The sequence below is a fragment of the Cephus cinctus genome, unplaced genomic scaffold, assembly GCF_000341935.2.
Source record: "Cephus cinctus unplaced genomic scaffold, Ccin1 Ccin1_scaffold0997, whole genome shotgun sequence".
In the NCBI taxonomy this organism is placed as follows: Eukaryota; Metazoa; Arthropoda; class Insecta; order Hymenoptera; family Cephidae; genus Cephus; species Cephus cinctus.
Window position 1 is genome coordinate 242,878 of NW_014333542.1, and position 22,723 is coordinate 265,600.

The window sequence follows — 22,723 nt, forward strand, 5'->3', positions numbered from 1 at the left end:
GCATATATTCATTAAAAAAAAGAAAGGAGCACACGTTCATTAAGTTTCAATTATTCCATGGATTTTATTATACATTTTCAGAATGCACGTGTTGGCATTAACGGAGAAATAAAGATGAAGCACTTTCTTGCGTAAATTTACCACCGTCGCCCTAAATAATGGACAAAACTAATTGAAAACAAACCTATCTCATCCATGCTGCCTCATGAGTATTTCAACAATAGGGGTAATTCGGACAGCTCTGCTGACTGACGCCGGCAGGATAACGTGGTGCTACTGCTGCAGGTTGAGCCGTCGAAGGATCGCTCCAGGAGTCCCAGGAATCCCAGGAATTTGATGAGGGCTCGTTCCAGTCATTATTAGCTGGTGCGCCACCGTGTAAAGCTGCATTGTCGCACTGAGGATAATTTGGGCAACTTTGCGGATTTACACCAGCTGGATACTGTGCACCAGCAGATGCAGGATTCCCAGCAGAGTGCTGTATATAAACAAAAATTATAGGTGCAAAATATCAGGACGTACAGCATATACTATATAGTATATTTAATAATAATACAGTGGTAATTATAAATTGCAATTATGCTCTGATCTGTATATGATTGAAGACGTTTATGTTATTTATGAGTCGAAAAAAAACCAGTAGCATTTATATAAGCGCATAATATTTCCAGTACGTTACGCCTCGCCTATACCTATTTATAAAGACACGTCACAGGATAAAACTAAAATTAACATAACTTCCTCAATGCTACGATACATTATCCAATTCTCAACGTGTACGTAGCAGTGCGTCTATAATTATTATTTGAAGTTAAACGTGAATGGAAATCCTTTTTTACAGTGTAGATAACGAATTACATGTATAATAGAGAAACGTTATATGTATATAAAAATATATCAAATTAATTATACGTACAGGAGCGTTCCAAGGGGATGCAGGTTGAGCCCATGGTGCTGCCGGTGCTCCTGCAGGAGCCCACGCACCTCCTTGAGGAGACCAGGATGGAGTAGAAGCACGTCCAGAGTGTAGAGCTGCGTTATCACAGTTTGGATAATTTGGACAACTTTGTGGATTCACTCCAGCTGGATATCTGTCACCATTTGGTTTAGCCAGCAGTGTGGTGGCTAGTGCCAATATACAGAGCACTACTTGGATCTGTATTAAGTAATTCAAAATTAATGTACACATATTAATAAAATAACAGTTATATACTAAACAGTGTCAATTCCTTTCTACATATAAATACCTGTTCTTTTATTATTATTTTGTAGTTTAATAAATCAATAAAGACAGTAAGAAGGCACATCAATATCTAATGTATACTTATTTCTAGACCATTAGATTATAGCAGATTACAATAAAAGCAAAGAATACCGAATGAAATTTTAGTTGAAAATAGTATAAAAATATGGACAACACTAAATTCTCAAATTTTGTATAAGTACAAATTAAGTGCCCATCTACTTCGAAGCCCGGATAGCTCAGTCGGTAGAGCATCAGACTTTTAATCTGAGGGTCCAGGGTTCGAGTCCCTGTTCGGGCGAATTTTTTCTTATTACATATCACTCTTATCTACTATATTTTCTTCTAATAAAATACTTACGAATCGTTTGATCATTTTTTTTTCTGAAGGTACTTCACTGCTGGACAAACGACTCTCATTAGCACGTGGCTTGCTCTGGGAAATGCCGATCCCGACGACGTCTTATATAGGCTTAGAAATGGCCTGTTCACCTCAGATCAGAGCGGCCTGGGACACACCCTGCGACATTTTTTCAAAGGATTTTTCTCCGTTATCTCCAAGACCTTGGGGAGGCCTAACTCCCTGAGAATATATAAGACTGTCTAACTGACTAGCCATAGCGTTAGCTACGGACAAAGGAGATCCTTCAGTATTTTACGTCCCGTTCTCGAGAATGAACACTCTCGTTACTCCTCGACTCCATGTTAATGCCTTGTCGCAGAATGATCTTTGACACGCCTCGATAAATCTCAGGGTCGAGAAAAAATATTGTCTGTTCCGCATGCACCCAGGAATGTAACAGCGCTCGTGCCCCGCCAACGCGTCCTGACAACGGGGAAAGGTCAGAGTGCGTTTAATGTGTACAGCTCCCGAAGACATAATCTAAATAGCCGTTACATGTCTATTACCATTGATAGGAACAAACATGATAGCCGTTGCCAGTTGTAACGCGTGCCCTGTCTCATGTATGAGTGCGCTGTCAAGGGGAGTTGCGTCAAGCTGACATTAATATAAGAAAACTTGTTAAAAGCTTATTGATATAAAAGGGAACACTTGTCTTTTGAATTTGTAGTCGAACATTTTTATTTGGTAGACATTCTTTTGTTGTTACTTGGCAGACTTCACGAAGACTATTAATGAAAGAATGGCGGCTTAGTGCCAATGTTCTGTTTACACTTAAATTCAATGGAAACATGAGCTTTACTCTTTGCTATCATCTTGCGCGAATTTATAATGTATTCTCGTGTTGCTGGTGAGGAAGGAAAATCGTCAATTATGTATGATTCCAGTCCGAATAGTTACCATGGAATGGCTCATTTAGGTAAGTAAAATATGTATTACTAACCTGTACCATTTTTAACCTCGTTAATAAAGTATATATGCTTATACTGTTATGTATATTTTTTTTAGGTACTTGTTGCAGTGGAACAGGAACTATTCATTTAGCGTTACATAAACCAACTGATACAATGGTGGTCGTTAAGAAATTCTATATAGATGACAGGACACCAGAAGATTATAATCTCGTTGAACGGGAAATAATTGTAACGCGACAGTTACAGCATCCCAATGTTCTGCCATATTTAGCAACATTCGTATCAGGTCATAGTGTATGTGTTGTATCACCTCCAATGGGATTCGGTTCTTGTCAGGATTTGATCGAAGAACACTTTCCAGTCGGTCTTCCAGAAGTAGCTGTAGCATTCATTCTAAAAGATGTATTACAAGGATTGGAATATATTCACAAGCGAGGATTTGTTCATAGGTCTCTAATAGTTGTAAACAATGTAAGGAATAGTAGCTGCGTTTCTATCAGATTTTCTATCTTTCAGGGCTATTAAAGCCAGTCATATTTTGATATCCTCGATGGGACAAGCTTGTCTATCAGGAATGCGATATGCTTGTGAGATAGTAAAAAATGGTCGCTGGCAAAAGAATATCTATTGCTTTCCTAGCTCTACTGCCAATAACTTGAAATGGCTTAGTCCAGAGTTGCTACTGCAGGTTAGTACTCATGTTTTACCTTTGATACTATTCCAGTAAGTGATTTTCTAAACTCTTTACAGGATTTACATGGGTATAACGAGAAATCTGATATCTACAGTCTAGGTATAACCATCTGCGAACTTGCAAATGGTGTAGCCCCATTTACTGGCGTGCCAGCGACTTTAATGCTAACTGAAAAAGTACGCGGTCGTGCCCCTCACATAATCGACTGTAAATTACCGAAGCACGCGGAGCACGAGAACAGTTGAGTGTTCTTGTACGGCAGAATGGTAAACCAGGCGCATCGCGTTCATCGCGTGTGTATATATTTCTTGGTTCCTTGATGCTTACAGCAAACGACGGTGACGCAGGTAGCAGTAACAGTACCCTGGCAGCCATAGGAGAGAGTATACTGGAACATTTTTCATCGCGCAAATTTTCTGAATCTTTTCACTCCATTACCGTCCAATGTCTTCACCGTGATCCGTCAAATAGACCATCAACTAGTCAACTATCAAGTCATCCTTTCTTTAAACAATGTAGAAAGAGCGACGAAACCGTTGTGGACATATTCAAATCCGTACCAAAAATAGGTCGTAGAGACGTCGATTCTGCCGGTAAGAACTTTCTCTTCTGCTTTGTACACTAGTTAAAAAGTATTAGATATATACGTGCCGAGACAACTTTTTGCTCACGTAGGAGACTACGGAGTGGCCATGTCTGCTGAACAATTGGCGAATCTGGATCTGCAAAGCTGCCACTGGGACTTCTAAAATTCCTACAAAGTTAGAACATGTTGGTGTACAACCAATTTTTTTTATTTTTATTATTACCTGTACAATTATTGTCTCAAACTTAATACAAATATCATATGGTAAGCATTGCCAGAGATCCGTCATGAAAACCACATATCCATTCTCTTATTGTATATCATTCTTTTGATGTGTTTTGCGCATATACGCAGACGGAAGGCACTTTTCATGAATTATAAAAAAAAATCCCACGGCGATTGGCAATGCGATAATTGACTGACTGAATAGTCAATTCTTTAATTTTATTCTATCACTGTTTACCAATCACTTAACGTTTAGTGATTAGAAGAATGTCTGGTTCAATAAATTTATAAATGTAATGTTCCACTTTGCTTACCCCTCTTTGAATCACGTTATTTTTATCAATACTTAGTAGCTTGCTAAATTAAATTTCTATACAGTTTGTTATATCTCCTTATCAGCGGAGAATGGACAACGCCAGCTGATCAAATTGTTGAATAATCTTTAACATCGCTCGACTACAAGCAAAAAGGTGTATGTTTACTGAAAATCCTGTTTATACACCTTTTTTACTTTTAGTCACGTAATGTTAAGAAAAGATAATATTTTTCTAAAAAGTGCAATAAACCTTGCACTCACATTAACATAGCGTGCCATTCCTAATGTTATTAGGATGATTTATGTCAATCAACTAGTGGCTTGCACTGCTGACAGTCGTCCATGGCAGGCGCAAGGTACTTTTCAATTTGTACAGTAATAACATCTATCTTTAATTTACTTCGTACTAATTTAAGCGCATTCCTGAGTACCACGGCAGCATCCACACTGTCACCTGTATTATAACAATCATTTAATAATCAAGTAGTGCGCAACGCTTTTATTGTATCATTCAAATGGCACTTACTTATGGCCAAATGTACAGCCAATGCACACTTATCAAGTGTCAAGCACCATACGTGCAAATTGTGAACATTTTCTACGCCATCAATACTGCTAAGAGTATTGAGGATAACTGCATAATCGAGATGCTTTGGAAAACCCTCCATCAGAACGTTCAAGGTATCTCGGAGCACGGAGAGCGTTGTTAAGAGCATCAACAAGGAAAAAACAAATGTACAGATGGGATCTGCCATCTTAGCATTAGGCTGAAATTGTTAATAATAATATTAGACTTAAGTTTCATAGTAGTTTTACATTTTATGCAGTGAACTTTAATGCAACATACGTAGCATTTAATTATTATAGCAGCGACGAAAACGCCAACACTCTGCACTAGATCACCTAGTACATGTACGGTCGCAGCACGTATGTTTATATTTCCTGGTGTATGCGCGCTCTCCTGTGAGCTTTTACAGGAAGACTGAATTCCTCCATGACTATGGCCATGAGGTAGATGATTACACGCACCGTGTAATGTAAGCCCCATACTGAAATATAGTTTTTTTTTTTTTACAGCTGTACAAATATTGATTTAGTATTGAAGTATGCTTCTTACATGATATTTATGAGAACACCAAGACCAGAAACCAACATCATTGTATTTGCATCTATTTCAAAGTCACTTCGAAGTAAACGCAGTATCGCCACGTAAATAAATATTCCTGTGAGCATCCATATGATAGCGACGCTCAATAAGGCGCCGAGGACCTCTGCGGATAAGCGCAATAATCGAAGAAATCGTGATAGTCTAGGTCTGAATTATGGATGATAACTTTACCGGCTCTATAGTATCCAAAGGAAAGTCTCTTCGTAGGTGGTAGTTGACCAAGCCAAATAGCAAATATACTGACTAGGAAACCGACGAGGTCCGATAACAGATGAGCTGCGTCTGTAACTACGGCGACACTACCCGCTAGGTATCCACCGATCACTTCGGTTAACTAAAAGCAGAGGTGAAGTTTAGAGATGATTTTAATGATTTTATAATGCGTTGAAAAATTATTTCAACACATTTACCATGAATATTGTGCAGAGTATAGAGGCTGCCAAAAGCTGTTTCCAAGGCCCATAATGTTTTTTTTTACTACATGGCACACGTGCATGACAGTGTTCGTGAGAGTGGACAATGTGCCCATTTTGTAAAGAAACATTGGTATATTGATCCTGTAAATTTTATCATTACTTATGTTGCTATTCAACTCTGGCCTTATCAATTCCATTTCAAATAACTTGTCGGTATCCAGTACCTGCTATCATACAGCTGTTATCTTAATAGCTGATATGATTAAATTTTTTATTATTACTATAGTATACATACCGAAAGAGGTATTTCAAAATTGTCGGATGCATTAAAAATGATCCTGGTCTGAGGAAACACAGATTGGGCTACTATATTTCCATCCAGTTCCTCTCCTCTGATCTCGTCTGGCCATGTCGTAATTTTTCCATCATAACTTAAAATGCTACTAGATGTAGAGAGTTTTCTGCATTGTACACAACCTGTAGAGCTCTCTAATAATCCTTTCTCCGACTCATCCCCAATAAACTCATCACCATTAATATCGTCACACCTATGCTTACAGCTAGACATTATTAAAAAGAGACAAACTTGATTTTGAATGTTACGTGCTATAAGGACAGTACGCCATAGAACTCTTTAATAGTTTCTTTAAACATCATGACCAGGTCTGAAAGAATGCAAGGAATAAGTAACGAGAAAAAAAAAAGAGAAACCTAGGAGAGGCCAACACGGATGTCATAATAAATTGAAACTTACAACAGAGACGTGACAGATAAAGTTCACAAAGTAATTGTAAGACTCTTTCCACGATTTCCGCAACGTGCTGGTTGCTCATCTCCAGTGTGATGACAAAGGTATATCTGTGGATAGAGAAAACACGGTTATGTTTACTGACAATGTCATGGTAAAATTTTACTATAATGTATAGTTCAAGCATAAAATTTTATATTCGTAGTAATTAAGGATTGCACAGTCAAATGTAAAGATTTTTTTCACTAAATCACAAGAAAGGAAAAAGGAAAAAAAGACAAACCAATGATCGCCATACATACAATCAGTTTCGTTTTATATCGCTTCACTAAAGACCCGCACACGTTGCTTGATTAAACATCAGTGATGATCAGTGAACTGCCTGGAACAAGCCGTTTATTCTTGATGTTATCTCTTTGTCGCACATAGCGAGCAGTGGGAAATCACGCGTGTATTTCTTTATAACAGAGATAACTAAACCGTACTAGTTTGCCTATTATTGTAAACTAGAAAAAATGTAGACAGTCACTTGTCTGCTGCAAATAATGACGCTACATATGCATCTTTCATGTTTCGTGCAATAACAAGAGAATCTAAATAAACGAAACATTAGAACACTATTATTACTTCTCACTAAAAAAGCTTTAGAGAATTTGAGGAATGTTGAAGAATGGCCGTTATAACATTCTTGTTCGTTGGACTCACGTTGAAGATGTTAAATGTCTTTTCGTGGCACGATATTCGTGCGTCACTGATAGAATTTTTAAAGGAAATAGGACCATTGGTATCTGTCATATTTACTCATCAGCAATGACAGCTGTCAAAGGAAACGGAAGCGATCGAGAAGCAAGGCAGAACGGAAAGATCCCGCACATACACTCATACATAGGTGGTGCTGTTTTCTGAAGGTGTTGCATTCTGTTCAATTCTGTTGCACATAAGTGGCCAGAGAAGTCCCAGCATATGCGTACTTCCTTCTGTTAATAATTACACCTCGAAAATGTTCAAAGACGCGGTTATAAGATTGGTTTTTAGTGCCCTTGGTGTTATCTTTGGGGTTTGTGGATTCTTCGTGCTATTCGTTGGCTATGGGAACCACGATGTCGGCTTCTGGTCCATTTTATCAGGTCTTTAGTTTTTGGAATAAACGTGCTAGGTAACAGGAATCCAACATTGAACTTGACGCAAAACTTCTGCACGTCAAGAACTTTTGCGCAAGATGAAATTTCACAATAATGTGAATATTTCTTTTTCAAATTGTATACAAAATGATGTACTGCAATTGATTCTTATGTTTTATGTTCCACTCACCAGCTTCTAACTTTGTTATAATAATACTGCAATAGCAGTGTCATATCATCTATGAATATTAAGTATGCATATATTATAAATCATATTCCTTACGCATACGTTACATGTTTTACGAGGAACTTATTACCATTAAGATCAGTTGTTAGTTTAATCAACAATTGGATTGTTTACTTAGCTTTAGTGTAAGAATCACTGTTACCATATTGCATGATTGTTCGATTATTGTGAACAGTGTTATCTCATGTTTACTGCAATATTGAATACATAGAATACTGTACGGTATATTAATTTTCTTGCATTACCTTGTTTAACATAATTTATGTCCATAGGGGCTCTGGCTGCAGTATGCTTCCATCTCCATTGGGTCAAAGCCAAAGATTCTCTTGATACATGGCATACAACGCTCACTTTGAGGAATATTAATGTTGTGGGATTTCTTGGGGCTGTAGCTGGTATAACAGCAGCTATTTGGTATTTGTTCTTGACATTCTACAATAGAATACGTGAGTTTTCTTTTACTTGCTGATTTCAATGCTCTGTATACTAGTAAATTTATTATTTTTTCCATAGCAACCTGGCCAATTTCTGAAAGTACAGCCATATCTGCTGTATGGGCTTTAATGTGTGGTAAATGGGGAATATTTCTTACTTATTATTCACATAAGTATGAAATTCTCATTCGGGAAGGATCATCGTCCATCCTCATTGAAGGTAATGCATGAGGTGAATCTTAAGACTGTACAGTCGCCAATTTAACTCAGCTTTGTAAAAGGAACATTTTTCTTTTATATTGCACAAATTATTTTAAGCAACCTTGATGTACTATTTTTTTATACACATATCTACATCGAGTGGCACAATATATAACAGTAATATTTACAGTCATTAAAAAAAACCTTAATATATTATTCATTATATTTTATAATTATTTGAATCTCATTAATCTCACTGTCACATAAGCAACACTCGATATGCATATGTGAATATATTTTTTCTAATAACAAATATCTGAAGAAAATGCGACTTATCACGTTACTTCTTAAAGTAGTTACGCAATAGTTTTTGTATCAATTTTGTCTATGAGCCTTAATTTAAGACAATGTTATGAATCTTTGACGAATGAGAATAAACAAGTTTTAAAAGTCATACATTGTACCATCGGAAGTGCATCAATCATTAGGTTCTCTGAACACCAACTCTGATACATAAAAATGGTTCTACAAACAGATCCATATCCATTTATGTATGTCTCCTATTTATTTCCTGTTTATTTTTCAATCTTGAGAATATCTCTTTGCAGAGACAACGATAAATGTACTAAACAATAATATAATAATAATAATAATAATATAATATAATATTAATAAAGATCGATGTGTAATCCTTCGACAGAGCGAACGAATAACGAATTAAATACAGCAATTACGGGAGCATATGTTAAAACAGTAGAATTATTTGGGATAGGTTATTCTACATCAATAGGGTTGTACTTGTCTTCTAATGTAGACGGGGTATGTTTACGATTAGACATACATAATCTTCCTTTCTTTACACGGTAATATCACGTCGAACGTTTCGCGGTATACCCCTCGAACCACAACTATTACGGTGTTTAAATATTAAAAAAAAGGGGCATGAAATACTGGAATGGATAAATAGATAATAAATGGAATTAGTCGATAGAAAAAAGGATCATATCAATCGCTTCCTCGATTATCCCTAAAGATTGTTTTGGCCGAATCTTCATATAATCCTTTTTATTCCACCACTTACCGATTTCCCGTTGCCGATTCCCATTATGAACTATACCGTCAAAATTGGTCATACGCAATTCCGAATTGTTCTCATAATAACGCACACTCGCGTCATCGTTATTTTATACTTTGTCCTTGGTACAAAAAATATAGCGATTTCCGTTCATCTCCGGTGCAACGTGCCTGCTCGAGGTTAACGTCAAAAAAATACAGCTACAAAAATATTTCACGATCTCTCTCCCAGTTTCTCTATTCACCAGCTGTGCCCGCGTGTATGTACATAAAAGTATACATATAATAGATTCGATATATCTATTCGCCACGTTCTATGTTCTTGGTTATACCTAGTCGGTCAACGAGAGGAAATGTTCATAATTTTTTTACGAACTACAGCAAATCCTATTATCTTGCACAGTTGTTGGGTTTCTTTATAAGTATCCCAGTATGGCATGCATTTCCTCTGTTTCTTTCCTTCTTTTTATACTTAGTCGTATGACTAAGAATTATATATTCATTAACGAAATACATCTATATGCACCGCATTACACGAGGAAAAAGATTCACGTTGCATACACACCCTCGTTGTCCTACTTGGTATATCGATAAAGACGCAATCACTTTGGTATAATGTTTACACGATGTTATAGGTGCCAATGTTATTCAAGATGTTGCGCAAGAATCATTGTTCGATTTTGAAATCTTCTCCTCCTTGACTCCCGGTCGACGACGAGTGCTTTGTGCGCGTTTAATCGGCGAGTAAGATTTTCTATAGGAGTCAAAGATTGAATGGCGACAATTCTAAAATAAGCTCCTTGCTATGCTACCTATATATCCTTTTATATCATTCTTCTTAATCGATAACTCTTTCATTATATTTTTTAAATTTGTCTTCATTCTTATTGCCTCTTCATTCTCTCTCTCAGTCATACTCATACGAACATTCGCTCCTCTTAAATCTACTCCTCGAAATGAAGGTCTACAGTGACATCCATGGAACTTAAAACTTAAAAACAAGACAATTATCTAGACATTTCTCTAGATAAATTGATAGAGTATGATGTGTGCATTTTCATCAATGGAGTAAAAGTATACTTTGTGCCTTCTTTGCTTAATATTTTTTTTTTTCATTCATGGATCTCACTGTGCGTCCATCTTTAACAACCAATCACGTTTGAAACACTGAATGGGCCTAGGTTACGGATACCTTATTTAAAGATTCTGTCGTAGTCAGACAAAAGGCATTCTATCACTAAATTCTGCTGCATGAGGTCCAGAGCCATATTTGCGCTTTCCTCAGCAGGCCACATTAGGGTGGGTCCAAACACTATCGCCAGATTTGGTATGTGCATACGGTTGTATTCCTGATAAGACGTTACTCTGTAATCAAAAGTAATATATAGAATACACTTAACGTCTACTAATATATAGATAGATCTAATAAGATAAATCATCTTTACCTGAGAAGATGCTGTAAGAGAAACTGCAACGTGTCGTGATTAGCAGGTGGCAGAGCTTTCACGATTTCTTTGAAGCACTGAATCTTCTCCAACCTCTTCTTAGACACTGATAAACACACGAGAGATTAAATGTAGCCTGATGAATGAATAGTCTATATGTACGTATAGTAGTGGTACCATAATCGGACTACTCACTGCTTGCATTCAAAGCCCTCTCGAAGAATGCAAATGGTATAAGAGGCTCTTTGAGCTCTCTGAAGAAGAGTTTAAGCGCTCCGGTGAGAACGTGTACGTCCTCCTCTTGAGTAAGAACATCAAAATTGTTCTGATCCACTTGCAATCGTATTTTTTGTATCTGACTGAGATTTCCACTAGCTCTGTAAAGTCCATCTGTCTTCATGTTCTCTGTGTTATTCTCCAGAACCTCGATGCAGGCCTTTACAAAGCGCGGGATTCTAGGCGGCTCGGCTGGGCATACGTCGCTCAGATAAGAACCAAACGCAGGTTCGTCTACGATTAGACAAGACGGAAATTCAAAGTAACGTTTAATCGAAATTCTTCTTAGCGATAATTGATTCAAGGGCATGCGCCACGTTTTATTATGATATATGATTCACGTTAACTGATAATAACGTTGCACTAAATCACAAAGAATTTTTTCATAATTTTAATCTGTAACGCATGAATATTTTGATGCTTGCTCGTTTTATTCTCGACACGCCTCGCTAGAGACTCATTAAATAAGATTTATCGAAATTATCAATAATAAGTTTAAAGGTCAATATGTTCTTCCTTTGTGAGCGATTCTGAAGTACAATCAGTAAAATGACTCCAAGTATAGTAACGTCAAGTAAGATTAATGATGCACGAAGAATAAAGTTGTTATCACTGGAATAATAATTACCTTTATAAATACCATTCTTCACGAGTGAATCCATAGTCGGCCTCCTTTGAAAAAATCGCCGCAGCTTTGCCTTTATCCTCGTTTGCCTTTCTGCAGCAGTTCCACTCAAATCCTCCAAGGATCCATCGGGTCGTTTAACTATGGGAAGAGATCATAGCACAATGTATTTTAACTAGAAGTACCTTTTTTCTTGTAATTCATATTCTTCCAATTTACTTTTTACTGATCTCGAACGTCCAATTTTCGCAAACCTCTTGCTCTCCTCCGGGGAGCTGGCGTCGAGGAAGTGTTTTCCACCAGGTTGACTATCTAAGCTGGTCGACATTTTGCTATGCGTTTCAAAACCAGATGGCTAGAATAAAGCGAAACGTATAACATTAGAGAACTGTATTGCACTTGTATATTTTCATATCTCAGTGTCGAATGATTAAAAGAAGAAATTAGATAAAAGTATGATGTGTCTATAATTTTCAATTACCAGGCGACTAATGGCTGAGTGTATCTCTTGATACCACTCGTTGGCGATGGTCGCGTTGTCGCTTTGAATGAGCACCTGCAGTCCCAGGACGGTACTAATAATGTAAACATTCTTACGACTACTGGCTCTTTCACCAGGCTCTACCAAGGCGCCGTTCAAGTCTACCGAAATGTCGGGTTTGGCAGATGCTGACTGTCCCGTTTTCTAAAAATAATTACCAAATTATTATCGAATCATAATACTAGTTTCATCCTCCTCTCGCGCCTTACCATTGCAGCAAATGTTTTGGCATCTTTGAAAAATAAGAGGAATAACTCGGTGAGCACGACGTGCGAGGTGCTCCAGTTTTTTCGCAGCTTCTTTCCATTCTCCGTGATTTTCGTCCTGTTTATTGAACCTTCCTTGAGAACACACTGGAGAAAAGAAACAAAGTAAACGTTATCCTCCTCACTTAATGATAACGATACCCTATTGAAATCTGTACTATATAATTTATTCTCTGGAGTCTTTAACTCAACATTTTCCTCACATGGCTTACGTTAATATCCCAGGGTAAATATAAACTGACGAAAAAAAAAAACCAGATGGGTAAGTTTAAAGGAATGTCAGATACATTTCGCTGAATTACAGACATCTAAGGAGTGGGCATCAATATCTACCATATTGCCATCGAAGAGCTGTGGCCAATCACGTGGAATAGAACCTGACTTCCGGCTTGCAAGCTCACGAGAAATTGCGCTTTGATTGATAAGAACCATGCTACGAGTTTTACCAACTCGAACACGATCAGCACTAGAGCCATTTCGTACTTCCACATCTTGACTGGTGAGGATGGCATTACTCTTGAACTCTGAACTCGTTGAAATTCCTGACTTAGCACTGGACTCCTCGGTACCAGTGATTCTTATGGAGGGTAAAGCCCAGGAAGACTCATTACTGTTTTGTTCAAAGAAGTAGATCTTCCCTTCAGCATCGTTTGAAGAGAACCACTGAAAAAAAAAGAAAAGAAATTTTATAACGAAGAGAAGTCACGGGGGCGTGCAAACTCTCAAGTGATATATTTTGCTGGTGTAGATTATATTTATGCTACCTGGACGACATCTTCGTCGTTCTCATATTTGTCATTTAATACGCTACTCATAAGACTGTTCATCCAGTGAACTACGTCACTCGACATGGACCCTTTCCTTTCGCGAAATCTTATTCGTGCATCGACCAGATCTTCGTACACCTTCCTCGAGGCAGATGGTGAATATCCAGAGTCAAAGTCTTTCAATGCAGCTGCTCGTTTTCTTATTGGCTTATTTGGGGTTGATGTCGTTAAGTCAGGATTTTCTGTATTTCCCTTTAAAGGAAAATTCACGTAAAGCCTTTCAGCAACCTTGGGAGCTTCCATCGTTTCCATATCCTCATCCTCGTCAGCTGTGGACCAATTTTTCTTTTCACTGTGTTCTTCTAAAACAGGTAAGCTCTCAGGGCAACTTTCGCAGTCTGATCTAGAGGCTTTGTCCAGGGCAGAATAAAATGATCTGTCCGATTCAAAACTTTCAAATATGAGATCATGTTCATCGGAACCTGGTGAATTCTTTTCCAGAGGATTGGGCTTCGCAAGTCCATCAGCTTCTGTGGTAATGATTTCAGTGTCATCACGATCATGCTCTGTTTCCATAGAATTTGTTCTGAAGAGATCATTGTTGAAATATGCTTCTGAGGACAATTCCATATTTTTAAATCTATGTATAACAGTATTATCCGTAGTATTAGATTTTTCTAATTTTTTATCCTCATTAACATCATTCAAAGAAAAATTTGATTTATCCGTAATGTCATCGACATCCACAGACTCTGATTCCGGTTCTTCTACGTTTTTTAAATTCCTTACTGCACTCTCCAAGTGGAAAATCCTTTTAGGTTGAATAAGTTCAACATCCGCATCCGTATTAGTAATGTCTAATAAGTTTCTTTTGTCCAGACCATCTTCATCAATATGTAGACGTTCAACAACTTTGGAAGGAAGTAACTCGAAATCAGAATTAATAACAGAATCCAGAGCATTTGGTTTTCCAACGCCATTATCGTCAATGTATTCAACGTCAGTTTCCTTAGAATATAATAATTCAACATCTGTATTAACATTATCTAAAGGATTTTCTTTATCCAGACCATCTTCATCAATATGCTCAACGATTTTGGATGGAAGTAACTCGAAATCAGAATTAACAGAATCCAAAGCATTTGGTTCTTCAACGCCATCATCGTCAATGTATTCAATCACAGATTCCTTAGAATATAATTCAACATTATCTAATGGATTTGGTTTATTTAAACCATTATTATCGATATAGGTTTTTGGTGCAGACATAGATTCAACAGTGTCAAAGACTTCGACATCTGGATTATCAACGTTCACAGGATCCAGAGGATTTGGCCTACCTAACCCATCATTATTAATATTCACAATAGCCGTATCCATTGTTTCTAAATTTGCATACTTCTCCTTCGTTTCAGCTTCACTCACAAAATTCCCAGGCTGAAAAACTTCAACTTCACTGTCATCAACCGTATCCAGGGAATTACTCTTATTCAAACCATCTTTATCAATGATCATACGTTCATTATCAGTTTCCACTTCCACGCTATTAGCTTCATCAAAAGCCTCGATGCTTCTTTTACTACGTACACTTTCAGCATCTTCATTATTTAAATGTCCAGATTCCACTTCCGTCACTATTTCAAGAGTACCCTGAGCAGTATTATCAGGATCAGTCATACTTCTTAAAAATTGTCTGTAATCATCCATTGGCAATTCATCCGCTTTGCAGAAATAACTATCGGAACCGGCAGAGATATCAACAAGTGACTTCCTGTATCGTCTCTGGACAACAGGATACGTCCCGTAACCAGGATGGTCGTTTTTTCTGCACCTTTTGAGTTTAGTACTGCGACAGACACGATCAATGAGCAGAAAGTCTTGAGAATCGTCGTACTCTGTTCTTATTGCCTGAGGAATGTCAACGAGGCTACGAAAAAGACGTTCAGGCGTTTCTCCAAAAATATCCTTATCAATTGCAGAAGTCTTAAGGCCATCCACATAAGACCGTCGATTTTCCGCGTCGTGGCTTGACGAATATTCGGATTTCTTTTCTGACTCAGCACCAAGTTTCGCAGGCAATGATTTTCGTGTTCTCCTGCGTGTCGGTGGTACAGGTACTCTCAGACCGTCATCGAAAATAGAATTAACGTTATATCTTCTATGACACTCTGAATGCTCTGTGAAATTCTCTTCGGACACTTCTGAAATAGCACTTAAGGCTCTCCCTGAGCGTAATACAACCGAGTCGTCGGACTCGTCCTGGGGAAGATCCTCGACAGGTAAATCCAAACTAGTCTGACTAGACGAATCAGAATCTGACGTAGTACTGCGTCTCTCAATAGCCTTGCAAACATCTTCATTGCATTCTACGTACTGTGTATCTCCTGAAACACGTTCTACGACACCTTTATGACACTGATTACCATCTGCGACACCTCCACAGGCATGACCATCCTGAGAAAAATCCACTTTGCATTTTTCATCGTCGCCCACATAACAACTGCAGTTAATAGCTCGAAGCGTACCGTCCATATCTCTTAAAAGGTCTTCGAGATCGAGGTCGACAACTATGACGTTCCTGAAGTTACCGAATTCGCTGATATCATTAAAGTCACCAGCACAAGTAAACCGTATCTGTTTCAACCAGTCTAGAATAGGATGCTCGTGTTCCTCTGGGCCAAGATTAACGATACTCTTCCTGAGGTCTTCCGGTAGCCAATTGCAATTCGCCAAACCTCTGCGTGTCCTGCACAGTCCCAAGTCAAGAAGACTCTTCTGCTCCATCGCATGATACGTCCTGTCCATGTTCTTCTTATCTCTTTATGTTTCGCTCCTGACACACAGCACTCCAATCAGAATAAAAATCACACTGGCTGAGTAGATCACCGCGGAAACCGCTGCCACATCCTTCCTTCTTTCTCAACGCTTTAAAGACTGACGTCCACTGGTGCGTGGTATTAATAAAGTCAGACGCCTTATCTTCCAAAGTGACGAGCTCGAGTTCTGCTTTCCCTATAACATCAGAAGAGTACGTTACTGTCTGCGATACATGTCGCACTGCCATCTCCAAATGGACCCACTGTCTTCTTCTTCAATCAGACGCACTCATCGCTGCACTCTGGATCCTTCTGTCTCACTCGCTCTCACTCTTACACGTCAAACCCATGTACGCCAGTGCATACTGATCTACTACCCCTTGATACACGTGAAAACCGTCTACAATTCACAGGTTCACATTACTACTTTACTCACGTTACACTTTGAGGAAATAGTCATGGTTTCTTCAAATTCCTGATCTTACTCTTTCGTCAGAACTCTCTGTAAGTTTGTATATGATTCATGTCTGTGTTTCCTGTACTTCCTTTCAGGTCTAAGGAACTGTCCTTAGATACCTCAGTCCTGTGCCGGTGAAGAATTTGGTACCTTCTTAGATTTGTTTCTTGGACTCTGGACTCTCTGTGTCTTCGTTGCATCGATGATCCTTATTTTTTTTTTTTTCTTACACTTTGCATTCCATTTGTTTATTGTTCTCGTCGATGATCATCGCAGGCAGCGCACGTGGGTGACAATGATGATTAGTTGCACAAGCTTGTATAGGTAGATGAAATGTCGATGCCAAGCCACACAGGTTTAGTGGCAGCCAGTCTCAGTGGGCATGTCTTTAACTTGAGAAGTACCACTTGAACTGGAATTACGGGGGTCAGGCTGTAACAGTTCATTCTGACGAATACATTGGAGCGACATATGCGTTCTTTCGGCCAATTACGTCCTGACGTCACCGCTATGCCTTTAATTACATCGGGTGAATTTATACGAATCGTGGTCCGCCCTGTCTAAATTGATGAAATTCATTATAAAGAGTTTAAGTGTGACGAAGCGGTATGCCAGGAGAGTGTTATACCAGCAGAGCCAATTCGTAGATTCCGAGTATCTCGTTATTAAACAGACACGGTCTCTGTGACGTGTAGAAGAGGAGAAAAGTTATTCAGACATTGCGACGCTATTCCAAACGAAAAAGGACTGCAAGGACTTTTGTCTTGATGCATTTTTTATTCGACCACGTGTCTATGCCATGGCGCCTAATACGTACTGTATGAGACTGGAGAAAAATAAAATAAACGATGCGTCACCAGCGAAACGCTTTCCATTTACTCTCTATGAATGAACTCCCTATTCGAATTATCACTCGGGCCGATGCATTTGGATTGCGCTTATATCCCGTTCGTCGTAACTTGTAGATACTGTCACAGAGGAGGAGCTAATTTTGTATGTTGTTGCTTCCATGAAATGTTTATCTTAAAGACGACCTGATTTCTAATGTATGAAAAGTTTACTTAGGGGAAATAGGTCATTCTACGTGACATTCTCGCTTTTATCGAGAACATGTTTACAGAGTATTAATGATTCATTAATAATCAGTTATTGGGTAACAATGTTTTTTTACATTTGGATTATCGTTCCTGACGAATGTAGGACGCGTGATGTATTCAAACGATAAGTCTACATTTCCGCCATGAAGTTGTGTATGTAGATACGAATTCAAGTTATATTATGGAGAAAAAGATGTGGGTACTTGTTGGTTTTCGATTTCGAATCAATTATAATATTAAGTAAATAATTGTATTACCTTGTCACCGCGTTCATTGATGAAGCAGATCTGTTTGCTATCCGGATCGAATTTTTGAATCCATCCTGGTGGCAGGTCAATGAAGTTTTCAGAGGCCTCATCCTCGTCGCGCACGTTCACTGGACTTGGGTTGTCCGAGAGTTCAGATGTCAAATTTATCTCTGATCCAGATTGAGATAGGAGTGCTTCCGAGCTTGGATTTGAACTGAGAATCTGCTCGTCGGATATGCTCCGATTCATAGCACTGAGGCTACCAGTACTTAATTTTTGTCTGTTTGGTTGTTTAGCCAAATTAATTTTACTATCCGAGCAAAATATTGCCCTATCTCCATCTCTATCCGTACTCCTGGGGAACGCCTTGTACTGAAGGTACTCGTCAGAACCACTGTCCGAAGCGCATAGAAGACTCTTGAATCCTACAGCAGTACTCTGCTTCACATCCATTAACTTAAGACTGCCACCGGCAGGTATTTTGTTTGTTTGATTATCCTGTCGAAAGTTAATGGTATGAATTAAATAGAATTTTCATTTTTCTTATTTGGTTAGACTGGCAAACTTGTCTAAAGACAATAAAAATTGTTCATTATTAAAGATAAGGATGTTGCATACTGACCTTATTGATATTTTGGTAACTACGTGATATCTGCTCTGAAGGGGCTGTTACTTTTACAGACATCGACGTCGACGACGTCGTCGTCGATATCGTCGTACTGGGCACCGCTATGGTTCGCGAAGTTGGATCTAAACCAGTGTTCAGGGTGTTTTCCTTACTGATTTTTCGTTTAGCAGGAACAGGCTTTGTTGTTACTTGAACTTTTTCTTTGGCAGGTTCTACGGTGCACGCAGGAATCGGAGCAACGGTAACCTTCAGTTGCGGAAGTTTGTTCCTTGGAGATGGTGTTGGTTTATTCTTCATGCTAGTCTTATCCACGGTCGTTACATTGTCATCTAGTATTTTCAAATCACCCAAACTGCGACTACGTCTCTTGAGCTTGCTCCGTGCAGATACTTCAGCACCATATCGCATAAAGGAACCTTCCGGTTTAAGATGTTGATATTTCTGTGGTAAGGTTCCATAATGGAAAGTTGCAAACCTCTTCAGGTTAACCCTAGGTTTCGGTACATCCTCATCCTCATCATCGGACTTGCTAGCAATCCGATAAGGCTCTTCCCGTTGACCCTTAAAACTGCCCTTGTATCCGAGTTTGGATTTAAATTTTTGCCACATAACCGGGGAGTCTTGAGCGCTTAGCGCATCCTGCGACCTGGAGGATTCCTTGCTGTCCGTCAACGGTGAACTCTTATCACTGTGTAACTCTATCTCTTTGTCGTCCTTATCGGCAACAATGAGGGAAGCACGATTAGCTGGTAGGAACTGTATCTCACTAGCGAGCTTCTCGAGGGAGGGTGTCAACTTGATCTCAGTGCCGATGTTCCTGGCCTTTATCCGAAGCTTCGGGCGTCCCTTGTCCTTCTCCGTGGAACCAAGGGAGACGTTCGAGTAGCAAGGTTTCTCGAAATTATCAACGCACGACTGAACGGGTCTTGAATGATAAGATGATAACTCGGTCGTCTTATCGGGAGATAACGAACAGTCCGGCCCCCGATCGATCGTCTCGTTCATTATCCCCGGAGTCTCTCCTAGATCATTCAGTATGTTCGCCTCGTTATACTCGTCATCCAACACCTTCGGCGATTTCGGAGACCTCGGTGATCTTACAGTTATGCTATTCTTCGGTGACTTATCGAAAGCGAATGGACTGTCGCGTGGTTCTATTTTCACTGACACGCTGGAGACGTTGGATGAATTATTGGAATGGGTAACATTAACAAGACTGGCACCGTTATCCGAACGTTGAACACTCATTTCATGAAGCTCTCGAGTGAGCTTGTCCAAGGGATCAAATGTGTCTTTAATCTCAACACTTTTTAATTCAAAATTTGGCTTTTTACTGTCGTGACGATCGCGTCGCATTTGGCTGAGCTCCGACATAAGCTCTTCGATAGCCCAGGATTTTCTTTTATCATTGAGTAATTTGTCAGCATCAGAAACAGAGTCCAATGCATTTTCTGTGGTCACATACTTTCTCTCCAGTGAACTTGTGGCTTCTCCATCTCTTGGAGAGCTTGTTTCTAATACTGTGCCACCTTCAGCAATACTGGTTATCTTCCTAGAGTTTTGCATCTCCAGATTTCCATGGTCAGATTCATTGGATATCTTGCGCCGATTTCGACGTTCCAGGCTACTTTCCAATTCCTTCTGGAAAAGATTTTGCGGTGGATCCAGTCTTGAACGTCCATCTCCTTCCTTAGAAATGGTACCAAGTACAGGGGTTTTATCCGTATCTGTACTACCATCGCTCATGCTTGAATTCTTTTCACTCTTATCATCCGAAGAATTTGTAGTATTTGAAAATCTTTTAATCACATTACGAAGACGATCCAAGCCTTTTTTCTCTGGAAGTTCCTTCGGCATGTTTTCGTAGCTAGGACTGCGTGGTGGCTTTAAATCGTCTCGATTATCCTTAGACATTTTTCTAATGCCAGGCCCAGTGCGTTTGATCTCCCTAACATAGCTTGCTGGTACATAGAAAGAACGCTGTTCATGGGTTCGAACTGCTTGCCACCAATCGTTATTAGTTTTCTGCAGGAGGTATAACTTCTCATTCTTCTCAATGATAACTCGTCTTCCTTCAGCAGTCTCATACTCAAAGTCATAAAGCACCTTCAAGTAAGTGTGCTCCTGCAGATCTGCGACACTCATTTTTTATCCTTTTACATGTTTAAGGTTCAGGTCGACATCAGAAACCTCGCAGATTAACACTGTACAAAAAGAAAAAAGAAAATAAATGCAACAAATTTTGTAAACCATTTCTTATACATTATTTTTGATATATAGTTACTATGATAATTACAGAAACATACTACACCATTTAAAAATTTTATTAAAAAGTATATCAAATCTTAATTATAAAATAAAAAAATTTATAGAAACGAATCCTAGCTCCTGACGAATTTCAACAATATTTTAATGACACATTTAGAACAATTACAAAACATTGTGATATACAAAGCCATTAAGAAACACAAATAGAATGAAGAGAAAAAATAATAAAAGGACTCACTAACAGATATCAGACTTTTACTTCACATAACTTCACATAACGTTACGCGAAAGTGATTGACATATCTATTTTTATGACACAAGCATACCCTTGGGAACTACAGAGACAGGAAGTGAATTATGAGCACAGATCGTTAAAACAGGTTACTCTGTCCTATATTTACAAACACAGCATTGCGTAGGTTATGTTTGCAACAACAATAGAGAGTTGCAGTTTGACAAGCGCATCGGGAGAATAAAATGGTAATTGAAATAGTTGCGATCAAGAGAGTGAACGATAAAAGCGATAACGGCGACAATTGTCCTTAACGCAATGACATATGGCCTTGGATCTACTTACTAGAGCGAGAGAGACAGACTGGAGGGAATGAAGTCATCAGAGTAACGAGTCAATCCAACGTGATCAAACATTTACATAGCGTATAACGTTGAGCACCTACCCGCGAAAGTTCCCCGGATAGAATAACCGAAAATGTCCAGGGAATTCATGACATTTTAGTATTCGTAAGGATGAAGAATTGACGACATGCGACAAGGTTTAAGTCACGCCCCTTTTTCTGCATTCACTCGTGACGCAATATTGACATCCATGGCCCGAGGACATTGCGTTACTATCAACCACTCTTGCAGAAAACGGTCCAATTATAGGCGAAACACCTGTTAACCTTTGTATAATAATCTTTGAATAACATTAACGTGTTACCCTGAATAATATTCTTATTTTACTCCTACATTTTTTGACAGGTGTAGGACGTACTGCAGGTATGGAAAAACATACCTGTGAATATACTACTTTATCATATTAGTCGATGTTACAGGAATTATTTTTTTATATAGAGCTTAATTAATTCTTATCCGGCTACTTGGAGTGACGTTTCGGAGTCAGCGACGACCCTCGTCATCCTGATTTTATTGTATTGTAAAAGGGTCAAACAGACGGGGATGTTAGTTACTGAAAGTTATCAAGAGATAGCGCCACTATATGCGCTCCAATCAGGCATCAGAAAACTTGAATTCAAACTTCATAATGCGACAAGCTTATTACATAATATTTATCTATTTAATTCATCAGAAACTATTAAGCAATCTATTTACGAATGTATAGTTAGGATATTCAATTTAATGTCATGAGGAATAATTGTAACTTTGAAAATAATAAGGAATAGCAGGGCTGTTACTATGCAATGCGATACGTATGTATACGGTTTTCTATTGATCGCTAGGTCAGAGATGCTATTTACAACAAGAACTTAAGAATTGTT

General features: G+C 38.6%; 5 protein-coding genes, 1 long non-coding RNA gene and 1 other non-coding gene across 12 annotated transcripts; 4 read left to right on the forward strand and 3 right to left on the reverse strand.

The window, feature by feature from the left end:
• Nucleotides 1-39: 39 nt before the first annotated feature.
• On the reverse strand, nucleotides 40-2,720 carry LOC107271577. 2 transcript variants are annotated; one of them, XM_025088747.1, is made up of 4 exons: nucleotides 2,590-2,720; nucleotides 1,605-1,763; nucleotides 917-1,156; nucleotides 40-478 (listed from the first exon to the last, which is right to left on the reverse strand). In XM_025088747.1, exons 2-4 carry the CDS (start codon nucleotides 1,617-1,619, stop codon nucleotides 215-217), a joined length of 519 nt encoding a protein of 172 aa, XP_024944515.1. In that variant the 5' UTR covers nucleotides 1,620-1,763; nucleotides 2,590-2,720; the 3' UTR covers nucleotides 40-214. The 2 variants fall into 2 exon arrangements, with proteins under 2 accessions (XP_024944515.1, XP_015603235.1); XM_015747749.2 differs by lacking the exon at nucleotides 2,590-2,720 and adding an exon at nucleotides 2,153-2,287 and having other exon boundaries at nucleotides 1,605-2,069.
• Nucleotides 387-1,217, forward strand: LOC112494920. Its single transcript, XR_003060900.1, has 2 exons — nucleotides 387-560; nucleotides 919-1,217. It is a non-coding gene; the product is annotated as an uncharacterized LOC112494920 (long non-coding RNA).
• Nucleotides 1,472-1,544, forward strand: Trnak-uuu. Its single transcript has one exon. It is a non-coding gene; the product is annotated as a tRNA-Lys (tRNA).
• Nucleotides 2,193-4,139, forward strand: LOC107271574 (STE20-related kinase adapter protein alpha). Its single transcript, XM_015747740.2, has 6 exons — nucleotides 2,193-2,565; nucleotides 2,655-3,009; nucleotides 3,077-3,248; nucleotides 3,311-3,494; nucleotides 3,584-3,847; nucleotides 3,930-4,139. The coding sequence occupies exons 1-6, from the start codon at nucleotides 2,478-2,480 to the stop codon at nucleotides 4,001-4,003; spliced, it is 1,137 nt and encodes a 378-aa protein (XP_015603226.1). The 5' UTR covers nucleotides 2,193-2,477; the 3' UTR covers nucleotides 4,004-4,139.
• On the reverse strand, nucleotides 4,033-6,509 carry LOC107271572 (zinc transporter 2). 2 transcript variants are annotated; one of them, XM_025088743.1, is made up of 7 exons: nucleotides 6,261-6,509; nucleotides 5,960-6,192; nucleotides 5,721-5,883; nucleotides 5,499-5,652; nucleotides 5,229-5,430; nucleotides 4,908-5,148; nucleotides 4,033-4,835 (listed from the first exon to the last, which is right to left on the reverse strand). In XM_025088743.1, exons 2-7 carry the CDS (start codon nucleotides 5,960-5,962, stop codon nucleotides 4,687-4,689), a joined length of 912 nt encoding a protein of 303 aa, XP_024944511.1. In that variant the 5' UTR covers nucleotides 5,963-6,192; nucleotides 6,261-6,509; the 3' UTR covers nucleotides 4,033-4,686. The 2 variants fall into 2 exon arrangements, with proteins under 2 accessions (XP_024944511.1, XP_024944512.1); XM_025088744.1 differs by having other exon boundaries at nucleotides 5,960-6,189; nucleotides 6,261-6,368.
• A 1,069-nt stretch (nucleotides 6,510-7,578) lies between these two features.
• LOC107271578 (heme transporter HRG1) lies at nucleotides 7,579-9,170 on the forward strand. Of its 2 annotated transcripts, none has more exons than XM_025088748.1 (3): nucleotides 7,579-7,840; nucleotides 8,354-8,495; nucleotides 8,595-8,735. In XM_025088748.1, exons 1-3 carry the CDS (start codon nucleotides 7,714-7,716, stop codon nucleotides 8,611-8,613), a joined length of 288 nt encoding a protein of 95 aa, XP_024944516.1. In that variant the 5' UTR covers nucleotides 7,579-7,713; the 3' UTR covers nucleotides 8,614-8,735. The 2 variants fall into 2 exon arrangements, with proteins under 2 accessions (XP_024944516.1, XP_015603236.1); XM_015747750.2 differs by having other exon boundaries at nucleotides 7,582-7,840; nucleotides 8,354-8,527; nucleotides 8,595-9,170.
• On the reverse strand, nucleotides 8,377-22,182 carry LOC107271569 (rho GTPase-activating protein 12). 3 transcript variants are annotated; one of them, XM_015747731.2, is made up of 12 exons: nucleotides 21,802-22,182; nucleotides 18,951-21,160; nucleotides 18,338-18,826; nucleotides 13,277-13,606; nucleotides 12,887-13,030; nucleotides 12,618-12,821; nucleotides 12,356-12,491; nucleotides 12,140-12,277; nucleotides 11,431-11,745; nucleotides 11,236-11,341; nucleotides 10,983-11,155; nucleotides 8,377-8,513 (listed from the first exon to the last, which is right to left on the reverse strand). In XM_015747731.2, exons 2-11 carry the CDS (start codon nucleotides 21,099-21,101, stop codon nucleotides 10,984-10,986), a joined length of 4,185 nt encoding a protein of 1,394 aa, XP_015603217.1. In that variant the 5' UTR covers nucleotides 21,102-21,160; nucleotides 21,802-22,182; the 3' UTR covers nucleotides 8,377-8,513; nucleotide 10,983. The 3 variants fall into 3 exon arrangements, with proteins under 3 accessions (XP_015603217.1, XP_024944499.1, XP_015603216.1); XM_025088731.1 differs by lacking the exons at nucleotides 18,338-18,826; nucleotides 18,951-21,160; nucleotides 21,802-22,182 and adding an exon at nucleotides 13,708-17,340 and having other exon boundaries at nucleotides 13,427-13,606; XM_015747730.2 differs by lacking the exons at nucleotides 18,338-18,826; nucleotides 18,951-21,160; nucleotides 21,802-22,182 and adding an exon at nucleotides 13,708-17,338.
• Between the last annotated feature and the right edge of the window lie 541 nt (nucleotides 22,183-22,723).